The 12,509-nt window shown below is 37.8% G+C and overlaps 2 protein-coding genes and 1 long non-coding RNA gene across 3 annotated transcripts; all 3 read right to left on the bottom strand.

The window, feature by feature from the left end:
* Nucleotides 1-568: 568 nt before the first annotated feature.
* On the bottom strand, nucleotides 569-2,841 carry LOC6632271 (putative leucine-rich repeat-containing protein DDB_G0290503). Its single transcript, XM_002056363.3, has 7 exons — nucleotides 2,533-2,841; nucleotides 2,171-2,478; nucleotides 1,549-2,117; nucleotides 1,352-1,498; nucleotides 1,178-1,288; nucleotides 965-1,122; nucleotides 569-897 (listed from the first exon to the last, which is right to left on the bottom strand). The coding sequence occupies exons 1-7, from the start codon at nucleotides 2,747-2,749 to the stop codon at nucleotides 611-613; spliced, it is 1,797 nt and encodes a 598-aa protein (XP_002056399.1). The 5' UTR covers nucleotides 2,750-2,841; the 3' UTR covers nucleotides 569-610.
* Nucleotides 2,842-5,313: 2,472 nt separating this feature from the next.
* Nucleotides 5,314-8,018, bottom strand: LOC116650337 (uncharacterized). The gene is made up of 4 exons (XR_011416182.1): nucleotides 6,129-8,018; nucleotides 5,935-6,045; nucleotides 5,633-5,790; nucleotides 5,314-5,562 (listed from the first exon to the last, which is right to left on the bottom strand). It is a non-coding gene; the product is annotated as an uncharacterized lncRNA (long non-coding RNA).
* Nucleotides 8,019-11,080: 3,062 nt separating this feature from the next.
* LOC6632269 (uncharacterized) lies at nucleotides 11,081-11,728 on the bottom strand. Its single transcript, XM_002056361.4, has 2 exons — nucleotides 11,459-11,728; nucleotides 11,081-11,398 (listed from the first exon to the last, which is right to left on the bottom strand). The coding sequence occupies exons 1-2, from the start codon at nucleotides 11,673-11,675 to the stop codon at nucleotides 11,163-11,165; spliced, it is 453 nt and encodes a 150-aa protein (XP_002056397.1). The 5' UTR covers nucleotides 11,676-11,728; the 3' UTR covers nucleotides 11,081-11,162.
* Between the last annotated feature and the right edge of the window lie 781 nt (nucleotides 11,729-12,509).

Here is a 12,509-nt window from a genome sequence, read left to right as displayed (position 1 = left end):
AACGAAATTTTCTACAGTATATCTTATTACACCATATTCGTGTATTCTCAAAAGGCAATTGCACTCACATTGTGTGTTAAATTAGTGGGCAATATAATTTGGGTTATTAACTTGATTTACAGTAGCGGGAAAGTGACGATAGGTATAAAATGAAAGATACTTGATAGAATATTCTAAAGGATACATGTTAAAAATGCTATTTTTAGCTCTTAAAATTTATTCAATTTGCTCAAAAAATAGCATGTCGAAATCGATTGCTTGGAAACGGAGCGAGTTATCGATTACCGAAAACAAACACGATCTGCGCAGGTACTAGGAGGACCTACAGCTATTTCAAGTCTAGCTTTTATAGGTTCCGAGATCCTTGCGTTCATACATACGGACGGACGGACGGACAGACGCTTCCTTATGCCCGTTATATACATTAAAACAAAAACATACCATTTTTACCTATTGTTAATGGGTTCAGGGTATAAAAACCTGGTCAATCGATATTGATAAATTTCACTAAACGCCCGCTTTAATAGCAGGGAAATTTTCCAACTGTATCGATCCCCATTCTTGCGAATTCGGATATTCGGTAATGTTTATTGTAAATACAATATTATTATTATTGTTCTTCACGTCTGACAGCTTGCTCGACAACTCTGCTGCTCAGCATCTTGATCTGCTTGCGATTCGGTACATTGGCCATGATCTTCTGGTCCTGTATTATATCATCATCAGCAATTGCTGTCTGATCCTCGTCATCGCCCATGAATTCGTTAGTATTAACGGTGGCCAAATAAGCGGAATGATACTTTTCTTTACAGTTCTGCCTCGACGATTCCATATCCGCGTTGAAAAGCTTCATCATCTTATATACTTTTCGCTTTAGCACGTGCATAACTTTCTCAACTGTGTAAAAAAAAAAAAAAATAGGGTAAAAATAACAATTCGCTTCTAGCAGATTTCACAACTTAACGATCTTCCTCGTAAAGCTCTGGCGGCGCAGCGTACATTGTTAGCATATCGAATTTGAGAAGGGGCAGTTTCAAATACGAGTTCGGATATATCATCTGGAATTTTTTGGGACTGCGATCGACATGTCGCAATATTTCAATAAGATTCCAAAGACTTAAGCTGTATGGCCAAATAAAATGTAATAGTCACTTGCAAGAGAAAATGATAGACTTACCGGAACATAATAAAGGCATTGCCGCGATTCTTTAAATACTCCATTATTTCCAACTCGATATTCTCCTCGTCTTTCACAGATTTTCTCAAGTCCTTAATGTACTCCAGGCGACTGTGGCATTATAGTTGAAAAGATTATTGCAAATTATTGTTCTTCACGTTGTTATGTGCATACTTAATTTCCTCCTCAGATAGATTGTTGACTAAAACGCCTTGTAGCACAGAGGCCAATTTCATTCGGTCCTCCAGCGCATATCTAGTCATCACCTCGCGCTCGGCGATGCGTCGTATATTCTCATTGTTCTCCATCTGGCTCTTCATACTGCAAACAGGAGTTAAAGCTTCAGCCGTTCATGATTGTGGTGGACTTACCGCGGATAAATCTCCCTGGCCTGGGAGCAGAGTGTACCAAACTTTACCTCCTTGATTATTTCCTCGACGACTTTCAGCACATTCTTTAGCAACAACATGTTGCGCGTCTCTCGCAAATAACGCTTAGGATCTGCTGTTGCCGAAAGCTCTTGTGCGGCCTTAGCACGCATAGGAACCACAGAACCACTTGGCTTGTTGTTAACTAATGAGGCGAGCATTTTTTGCTTTTCCAAAAGATTTTTACGTGACTTGATCTCCAACTGTCGATACTGGAAGTTGAGCTCCCTGAACTTGGCTATCGCTGGCATGCCAAGGTAGAGTATATGCTTTATGAAATTCGCTTGATCCTCCATGTCGTCAGCGAGAGACCGGATAATGGGCTCATAAAATATTTCATCCTGCAACAGCACCTGCACCATTTTCTGGTATGCAGAGTTAATGACCTTGATGGCCTTCAGGCGAATATTTGAGTTTTCAATCCTCTTGATGAACCCTTGCGACTTCACCTCCTCTTCTAAGACAAACTCATTCTGATACTTGATGCGGTTTTCTAGAAATGCACGATCAATCTGCAAACAAATTTATAAATATTTCATTTCTTATTTCTTCACTGAAGACCTACCAGCATTTTTCTGTACCGACACTTTAGTTGACTCAACCGACACTCCAGACGATCCCGCTCCTTGCGCAGCACAAAGGTGCGCTGATTGATATTATCCACAACTAGATGTATGGGCATTCTCTGGTACAGACGCTGCATATCCCTATGTTTGATCAACAGGTTGCGAATGCTGTGTGTATTATCTCCAGTTACGATGTTCAACAGCTTTGTACGGCCCAGGCGGCATTGCAGTTTAAGTCGCTTACTATCCGTAAAGAAGCGCTGACGACTGGCCTTGGTCTCCAGCCGCTTGAAGATCGCATGACGGTCTGTCAATTAAGTGGTAATTAATCCGAGGAGATTTGCATATATCGATCACTTACCCAACAATGCTGACATGCCACTAAACTGTTCGGTCAAAGAGTTGGGCGTCCAACGCTCGTCGACCACCAAATGCTGGCGCACAAAGCCCTCGCCAAGGAATCCATGGTAGCTAAGGGCGCGTGGATGCACTGGCCGCGGTGCCATAGCATCTCTGTCATTTTGCTTATCCCGCCGCGAGACGTATGATATGCTCTTCTCTCGCGTAAAGCAGGGCATTGTGTATTATTTTTTTGTATATATATATGTTATTTTATTTTTTTAATTTTTTTTATTTATTTTTTTTTTTTTTGTGAAACTGTTGGAATGAAGTGTACCTAACAATTAAAATAATGAATATGTACAATGAAGTTTATAAAAATGAGTAGAAACCTAATCCATGGGCTCCTATGAAAAGTGTAAAATGTATTTCACAAATTTTTTTTTTCAGACTTTCTAGTCACAAATTGAAAGCAAACAAGTGGGAGGTTCTAGTCGGGAGCTCCCGACTAGGGGATACCCTGAACCCTCGTCTTCCAACATGAAATGCATATATATATTCTATTTTAGAAGCTATATGTCAAGTTTGGTGACTCTAGCTCTTATTATTTACCAAAATTGGCCAAAAAAAACAGGATATCGATATCGATTTTTATCGATTGCTTAGAAACGGAGTAAGTTCTCGATAATCGGAAACAAACTCGATCTGTGCAGGCACTCGATTTTAATGCACTTCAATGTCCAGATAGATAGATAGCTACCTCGTTTTTATACCCTGAACGCATTAAAAATGGGTAAAAGGGTATATTGTATTTGTGCAAAATCCAAATGTATGTAACAGGCAGACGGAAGTATCTCCGACCCCATAAAGTATATATTCTTAATCAGCACCAATAGCCGAGTCGATCTAGACATGTCCGCCTGTCTGTCCGTCCGTCCGTCCGTATTTATGAACGCAAGGATGTCAGAACATATAAGAGCTATAGACTTGAAGTTTTGGATGTAGGTGCTTTTAGTGCCTGCGCAGATCGAGTTTGTTTCCGATAATCGATAACTTATTCCGTTTCCAAGCAGTCGATAAAAATCGATATCGACATCCTGTTTATTTTAGCAAATTGGGTAAATAATAAGAGCTAGAGCCACCAAACATGATATGTTGCTTCTAGAATATTATAAATATTTCAAGTATCTTTCATATTATACCTATCGCCACCTCCCCGCTACCACCCCAGAGCTATAAATCAAGTTAATAACCCAACTTTTATAGCCAACCAATTTAGACCACAATTTAAATGCAATTGCATTTTTCAGAATACACAAATATTCTATGGTACAATAAGATATAATGTAGAAAATTTCATAAAGATCGGTTAAGAAAAAGCAAAGTTATATGCAACTGCACAATTAAATGGGGCAGCAGCTTTAAGAATTTCTGTATACATGTATACACACACATTCATGCGCGTCTGCTTCGCATTCTAATAGCATGGTAATTGTACTTTTTTTTGTAATGTTATTTTAGTTCCTTTTTTCGAGTTCGAGCCCTACCGGGGAAAGTATTATTATTTTTTTTTGCTGGTGTGGCCAGTGAGTTGAGTCGACAGTAAGTAATGCGGTCAGTTCAAATTCGAGCCCTGCCAAGGGAGTTTTTTTTTATTAATTTATTTGGTGTTGGAATAAGATGATTCAGGGTATCCCCTAATCGAGAGCTCCCGACTAGAACCTCTTACTTGTTTTTATTTGTGCGCAGGAATCGATCAGTGCATTCTGATCTCTACCAAGCGAATAATTTAACTTATATTATATTTACAAAGATGATATATCCAGTGATGGTGTTTAAGTAATACGCCTTGTGGGTAGGTGGTCGGGGTGTAGCCTTCGAAGGTGCCTCACCGTGATGGGGTCAGCCAGAACCCTGGCGGCCGCGTTCGGGTGCTAAAGCAGCTTGTTGGCGGTTTTTAATACCTTACGCTTGACTAGATTTTGTATCGATTAGCATAATTTACCGTCTTTGTCCACTTCTCTCAAATTTGAGGAATGTCAATTTCAATTACGAATTCAGATAGTTAGTACGAAAGACTTTAGGATTGCGACTTACGTGCCATAATATATCAATAAGATGCAAAAGGCTTACCCTATCTCAGCAAATAAAACAAAGAATTTAAAAATTAAAATAAACAAATAAAGTTTACGATTTATGTTTGGAAACCTTAACAAGCTGCTTACTTGATCTCTCCCTCAGATAGATTGTTCCCCTTGCAGCATTGTGGCGAATTAAATTTTGTGCTTCTGCATTTCAACTTAACATTGTTTTTCACTTGGCCATCAACGCTGTAGACTTAAAACTATGCAAGCTATTGTTGAAGGCCTTTCATTATACTCACAGTGAATATATCCCCTTCGCCTGTGAGCAGGGTATCACTAACTTTAGTTCGTAGATTGGCTCGACTGCAGCTCCACCTTGAGCATTGTCATGCTCCGAGTTTCCCGCACATAACGTTTCGGGTCCGCTGATAGAATCTTTTTGGCCTTCACTAGGAATGCTACTGGCCAGCGGCTGGAGTCGATTTTAATGGTACCAAACTTTCCGTGAAGATTCTTTCGTGATTTCAGCTCCACCGGTCGAACCTCGCGTTTTCTATTTCCTTTCATAATATACGCAATACTATCTTCTCCTCCAGCAATATTTTTCATTACTGATAAGATTTTCAACTTGGCCGCGATCAAGCGTTAAATCAAATCTAATTCTATATATATATTTATCTAAATATTATATTTTTTTGATAAAAATTATATCTCAGTTGTCTTCATTGAATCTGGCCGATTCCATAGCTGTAGCACTGAAAGCCTTAATTTGCTTTCGAGACGGAATCGTGGAATCGGAATCGCATTCTCTTTCTCATAGTCGAGACCAGGCACAGCCATGTGCTCATCGTCTTAATTGACATTTGAATACATTTGGCGAGTAGCCAGAAAAGCCTGATGATATTTATTGCGGCAGATCCGCGTCTCCGATTCCATTTGCCCCCTGAGAACATGCATGTGTTTGTCAACTGCGTATTTCAAATTTCAAAATAATTAATATTTGTAATGGATTTTATGTGGTGCGTAGCTTAACTTAACTGTCTTCTTCGTAGAAGCCTGGCGGCAAGGCGCGCATATCAAACAATTCGAATTTAAGCAATGGTAACTTCAAATACGAATTGGGATATCTACAAGTGAAATTCCTGGGATCATGATCAACATTTTGCAAAATAGCAATAATGTTCCAAATGCTAACGCTGCATTAAATAAGTAAAACGGATTAGAACAGAAGAAAAGGTAAGAAAGTGTGGATATCCTTGGCATGCCGAAGATTGAATACCATTGTAGATATACGCATATATATCGAATCGGATGTTAATGCTGATCAGAAATATATATACCGTAACATTACGTAAATATCCGCGAAATTATTGATATGGTCCATTACAGATTGCTCGAAATCCTCATCCTTTTTTAAAATAATTTTCAATTCTCGAATGCGTTCTAGTCGACTGTCGAATAATACAAGATATATATATATATGTATATATATATATACACAAGGATATATGAAATAATTCCAAACAGTACACACTTGACTTCCTCTTCGGATAAGATTATTTAATAGCGCCTCGTCCAGCACAGTCGTGCATTTCATTTTGGACCTGAGCATGTGATGAGCCTGCAGATCGTTTTCGATCTCCCTGTAAAGGCTTTTATTGTTCTGGACTTGAGCTTTAACGCTGCAAAACGCGACAAAATGCTTAAATTTTGCCAAGAATGTGCACTAGCCGTGGAAAAAGATCCTTGGTGACAAGAGATGTTGGCTTGTATCTTAGGTGTATGAGGATAGATTAAAGATGGGCGTGGACCTGCTGCACCACCTTGCTGAATAACGTTTTATTAATGATTTGATTGACACTTGTGTCATTGCTGATCACGTTTTTTATTTTTGGACTTAGTTGTGGGAAATTGTCGTCATTGTTTTTTGGGTGTACATTTCATTGTTGTTCAGAGAATAGCTTTCTATAACTTCTTTTCCGGTCAGTTTGTTTATTGTCATAATTTTCAAAATATCAGTTTCCTTGATCCACACTGGGCAGGAACTCTTCTCCCAGGAGTGATGTCCACTACATTTACATAAGATACATCTCTCACTTTTTCATCCAGGGCGCATCAATTTGCTTTACCACAGCGGAGAAATAATTTCTTGGATTTACACATAGAGTTTATGCGTCCCAGTCCTCCACAATTAAAGCATTGTCTGGCACTTAGGTAGAAGTGCAATACTTTTGGGGAGCACATGTTAAAAAGTTCCACTATTTCAGTTGGTTCTAATATATTCTCTTTTAATAGTTCAATCGCTTCATTATTTTTTCTCCTCATTCTTTTGAAAGATTTAATTTTATCTTCAGATTGGATGTTATTGTAAATTTCCTCGTCTGACCGTTTAGTTCCTCGGGATGAAAGCTTGCCTCGTTTCCAAGCAATCGATAAAAATCTATTTCGAAATTCTCGTTTTTGGTCAATTTCTCTTAAATAATAAGAGATAGAGTCACCAAACTTAACATAAAGCTTCTAGAATAGTATATACATTTGCATTTGGTGTTGGAAGAGGGTTCAGGGTATCCCGTAGTCGGGAGCTCCAGACCAGAACCTCTTGTTAATTATGTGATTTGCATTGGTGGCATCATCAAAAAACAATGTATATAGAATTACTCCAAGCGCCGTTATGTTCTTCAGAATGTTGATTTTAAGGTGACGAGTTTTTTTCAAAAAGGAGTAGACCATTCTTTATGTTTTTGTTTTGAATGGCTTCATTTTGACTTGTGTCATCATATAGGAGAGTTGGGTTTTCAGTATTAGAACCTTTGGTGACGATATCCGAGTTATATGTGTTTAAAATCAAGTGTTTATTCTTATTTTCGTTGTATTTGTTGCTGTTTGTTATTGGGACTTTCAGGTATTTAATTGCTAGGTAAGGTACCTTCTTAATATAATTTCCGCTGAACCCATATTAACATTAGTATATATGCAAGTTTTTTTAATCGAGTGAGCGCTGCTTATTGATGTGTCACTCACTGAGCTGTCAATTTTTTTTATTTATCTATTTGTATTCTCTTTTAAATTTGTTTTGGATGGTTTTGCTTCACTGTTGTGCTTCGCTGTTTTATTTGCTTTAATATTTATTAATTTTTGCTGATATGGCTAATTTCTTGAGTTCAGAGGCTTCTCCAAAGATGATAAAATCATCCCATTCTTTTTAGCACTTTTTAGTCTAAGACTTACCACAGTAAGTGAAGGAATTGATATTTTGCTTATTTGTTTGGGATTTTAATTATATATATATAATTTATGTAAAACACACTAGCTGGCTAGTGTTCAGTCTATTTGACGGCGAGCGAATGCTTTGCATTTTATTATATGTTGTGTTTCTTATATGAGTGTTATGTTTAATGTACATCTTGAGCGTACATATATGTATGTATGTTCCAAGAGTTAATAAATATTCCTGGATTGCTAGATTAATCCAAAAACTGCGTCACCTAAACTCAATATATTTGAGCAGAGTTGCCACCCAGTTTAAACCATGTTTTTTTTAATGTAAATAATTAAGTTATTTTTTTTACCTTTCTTTAGGTTTGCATGCTAATTTCTGTGTTTATTGAAAACACCAACATTTTTTTGGGAATTTTTAGTTTTATCCAGATAGTACATGTACTTTGTACTTTGTTCATGTAGAAAGTACTCGTAAGAATTTAAGTTTTTTTTAATATGGTTTTTTATAGACCTAGAATAAGATTTTCCTTTGAGTAAGAGTAAAGTATAGCTTGAACAGCAGCGTGAAAATATTGGCATAAACACTTTTTTAAGTTTGCCGTTTTGTTATAGTTCCTGTAAAATTTAGCTAGATTCGGATTTTTTGTAGCTATAGCTTTCATGAAAATTCCATGCCTGATTGTTGCCTCTAAATTATTGCATTTATGTGTATATATGTGAGAGAGTTTCCTACTCTACGGCGCCCCGCTGTTTATTTAAAAGTGTTGTCTACTTATAGGCATAGCACAAATTATTAAAATATACTTTAGCTACATATTTGTTTTCAATATCTTAAAAATAATCACAAATTCGAAAAGTGGACATTTTAAAAATAAACACAATATTTTGATAGATAGTTTATTGGTATGTTGCAGAAACCTTTTATGAGGAAATTTTATATAAAATTTTAAGGCTTAAGTGAGAACATTTGATTTATATTGGCAAAATCAAAACCAATAAAAAAAAACTTGTTTTAACAATAAATAATTCTGCTTTATGATTTTGCTAGCCAACTATAACGAAATGAATTATCTATATAAAGATAGATGGATTCAGTTTTCCGGACCGATTATGCTTAATAAAATTAAATTTAAAACAAATCTGTTACAACGTGTATTGTATGCGAACTTTATTTAAACATAGTTCAGCATATTGCTATACATAGTAAGTCTAAAAACTCACCAAAAAATCTTAGAATCGCATTTTCTATCGACAAAGCATGAATTTTTGCGAAAAGTTTGAGACACGATTTTTCGTATATATCTTTGGCCCTCATTTCCACCTAGGAGAAATGGCTTTTTCGAAAATTGTAAAACAGCCCTCAAATAAATAAATTTGAACAAAAATCTTTGAAAATGAGTTTAAAAATGTGGCGATCACTCAGCAATAACCTGGTTTAACCAAGGAATATTTAGCTGGTTGTGAATTACCTTATTTTGATGATATACGCGTTAGTTTTATTTTAAAACCGGTGAACAATGCTCAGGTTGCTCCTGCTTGCGGTATCCCAAAGATGGCTGACAGGCATGTCGGCTGTGTACACCGTGGAGAACGCTGAATTACGGGATTTCGGATCTGATATTCTTTATAGACGAGATAGCATCTCCATATATGCAATTCAGTTTGGTGAGTTTGCCCTAAGTTTACGGAGTAGATCGGGGTGCCATACCCAGCAAAGGCTTGCTTCACGTTTAGCATGACCGCACAGCAGTACTTTTTTTCTTTGAATGCCTAAAATATGAGGGGCGACATGTTCATCCAATGTAAGGATACTGAGTCGTACAGAAAGATGACTTTTATGCTGATTCAGTTCGGTACCGAATTCCAACACTACCAGCAGCGCGAAGACAGGCCGTTTAGATGCGTCATAAAGAAAATCAACAGCTCAAGAGGCTTCACAAATAACTACCAACACTACCATTGCAGATTGCAGCCAGTGGTCGTGTCTTCCAAAAGAAATAAAGGCAATGTATGCCGAAGACAACGTTCTCGTCCTATGGCCGCCGCTTCTGAACTCCCTGCTACACCCACCAAATGGTACATCAACGCAGCTTGTGATAAGCGTGTTCAATGCTGTCCAATTCCTTCAGAGAAATTTCTTAAATGATGGAATGCTTAACCCAATCTCCTAGAGGAGATTAGAGGAATGGTCAAGGATGTAAGGAGCCTCACTAACCTTGCCTTCAAAAACACACGGCTTTAAACTTGGCCTGAAAATAGTGTATTGTAACGCCTGTTTCAACACGACCCCGATGCCTTACTGATTAATACAACACGCGTCTGTTACAGAAGTTCCATACGAGCTCCTGGATAAACTCTCCGTAAAGCGAACCATCAAAATTTACTCAAAAACTATCGATACTCAAAAACTGACGATGTCGATTTTAATCGATTGATTGGAAACGGAGTAAATTATCGATAATCGGAAACAAACTCGATCTGCGGAGGCACTAGAAGGACCTACAGCTTTCAATTCTCTAGCTCTTATAGGGTGCATACATGCGGACAGAGGGACAGACGGACGGACGGACGAATGGGTTCAGGGTATAAAAATGACAAAAAAAAATAAGCAAATTATAATTATAATAGAGCTATGAAAATAAGTTTGAAGCAAAACGATCATTCCACTTAGTAAGCTTTGAATTTGTGAAAAATGTGAAACCCGTCTTAAATGGCATTTCCACCAAGGAGGAATAAATTGACCAATTATGGTAAACAATAAAGTTTCATACAAACATTTGTTGCGATTTTTCCACTTTTCCGGCTGGAATTTCCCGAAACCCCGTATTAACGTGTACCTTCATCAAATAAGGTAACTACAGTTAAAATTGTAGCTTCCTAGCTCTTACGGTGTGGACTGCGCGTTGATCAGCAATCAGTCAGTCAGTCAGTGAGGACAAATAGTTGTATGTATAGAGATTATTAGATGTATTATTTTATTTGTACTCAACTGTTTTCATCTTAAATCTATGGTGCTGAGCATATTGATCATTTCGAATTTGAGAAGTGGCAACTTCAAATACGAATTGGGATAGTGAGAGCTTAATAATTTTGGCTGGTGATCAACGTGCCGCAGTATTTTAATAAGATTCCAAAAACTCACGCTGTTATAGTAAATTTGCTTAAGTTAATTTATTAACGTCGCGATGCAAATTTTTTTGAGCCAATTCTGCGCTCTCTCGATGGTGACATAAAGGATCAGGCGAATTTCATAAAGCACATACTCTATACATATAGAGTATGTGCTTTATGAAATTCGCCTGCTCCTCCATGTCACCATGGAGGGAGCGCAGAATTGGCTCGTAAAAATTCAATTACGCTGACTGATATTGTCCACGACCAGATGTATGGGCATTCTTTGGTACAGACGCTGCATTTCCCAGTGGTTGTTCAAGAAATTTCGAATCTTGTGGGTATTATCTCCGGTAAGTATTTTCTGAAGCTTAGACCGTCCATCGCGACACTGTAATTTCAACCGTTTTCTTTCTAGAAAGTAGCGCTGCCGATTGGCCTTTGTCTCGTGCCGCTTGAAGACCGCACGACGGGCTATCAGTAAGTAGTATTTGGCATTAAGGTGTATATGTAGAATGTACGTCAAAGACTTACCTAACAATTGGGACATGCCCCCGAATTCCTCCGTCAAGGAGTTTGGCGTCCATCGATCATCAACCATCACATGCTGGCGCACATAGGACATACCAAAGAGTCCATGGAATCTCAAGGCTCGAGGATGTACTGGCTTGGGCGCCAATACATCTCGGTCGGGTGCCTTAACACGCCGAGGGAGGTGTGAAAGACTCTTCTCACGCATGAAGCAGGGCATTGCAAGTGTTCTTATTTATTCGTTTCTTTAATATATTTTTATCTCAAAAAAAAAAAAAATGAAATGTACTTAACCGTTTGAAGAACTAACAGTCAGAAATTAGTAAGTAAATAGAAAGTAAATTCATTGCTTACCTAAATTGAAAACTCCAAAAACCTATTTCTGCCTCGAAATCTAGTGTATGTTTTAAACAAAAACCATTGTTGCAAGAGCTATCGTATCATTTTTGTATTAACAATGCTAAAATTACATTTTCTTGGTTATAATTAAAATTGACGACAAACGTATTTGGCTAAGCAATATTTGCGAACGCGACAAAGTAATTGAACTGGTGACGCTTTTGTCAGGAAAGACTGTTAGTACTGTTGAACGTAGATCCGCGTAGGGAGCGTTAGCAGCGGCCACCAACCTCAGCTATCGGCCGGTCTGCGTAAGCCGCCTCCGCGCTTTATAAACATTAAACAGCCCCACACTCACCCACCGCCCAAAATCTGCGCTTATTCGGCGAATTAGTTTGCTAAAAGTTGGCATCGGCCCTTTTCATAGCTTGTTTTTGTGTCGTTCATAACTTATCTTACTCGGTAGAGTATAGCCGCGTTTGGAAACGTATAACGTAGGTGTGACACAATCCACAAAGGAGTGAAAAAAGAAAAGTCATTTTCTGGAAACGAAATAAAGTTAACCGCACTCGAATAGTCTAGCTCTCTCGATACCTCACGCATATGCGTTCTAATTGGAATTTATTTGCTGCATAGGATTATTAGCTATTTGATGTTGTCGGGAGGCCAGCCAATCTTTCATTTTAATTATTTTCCTTTGCTTTATTTTTATTAT

The sequence above is a fragment of the Drosophila virilis genome, chromosome 2 (assembly GCF_030788295.1).
Source record: "Drosophila virilis strain 15010-1051.87 chromosome 2, Dvir_AGI_RSII-ME, whole genome shotgun sequence".
NCBI classification, from domain to species: Eukaryota; Metazoa; Arthropoda; class Insecta; order Diptera; family Drosophilidae; genus Drosophila; species Drosophila virilis.
The sequence above is the reverse complement of the archived record's forward strand: the minus strand, read 5'-3'. Positions and strand labels throughout refer to the sequence as shown.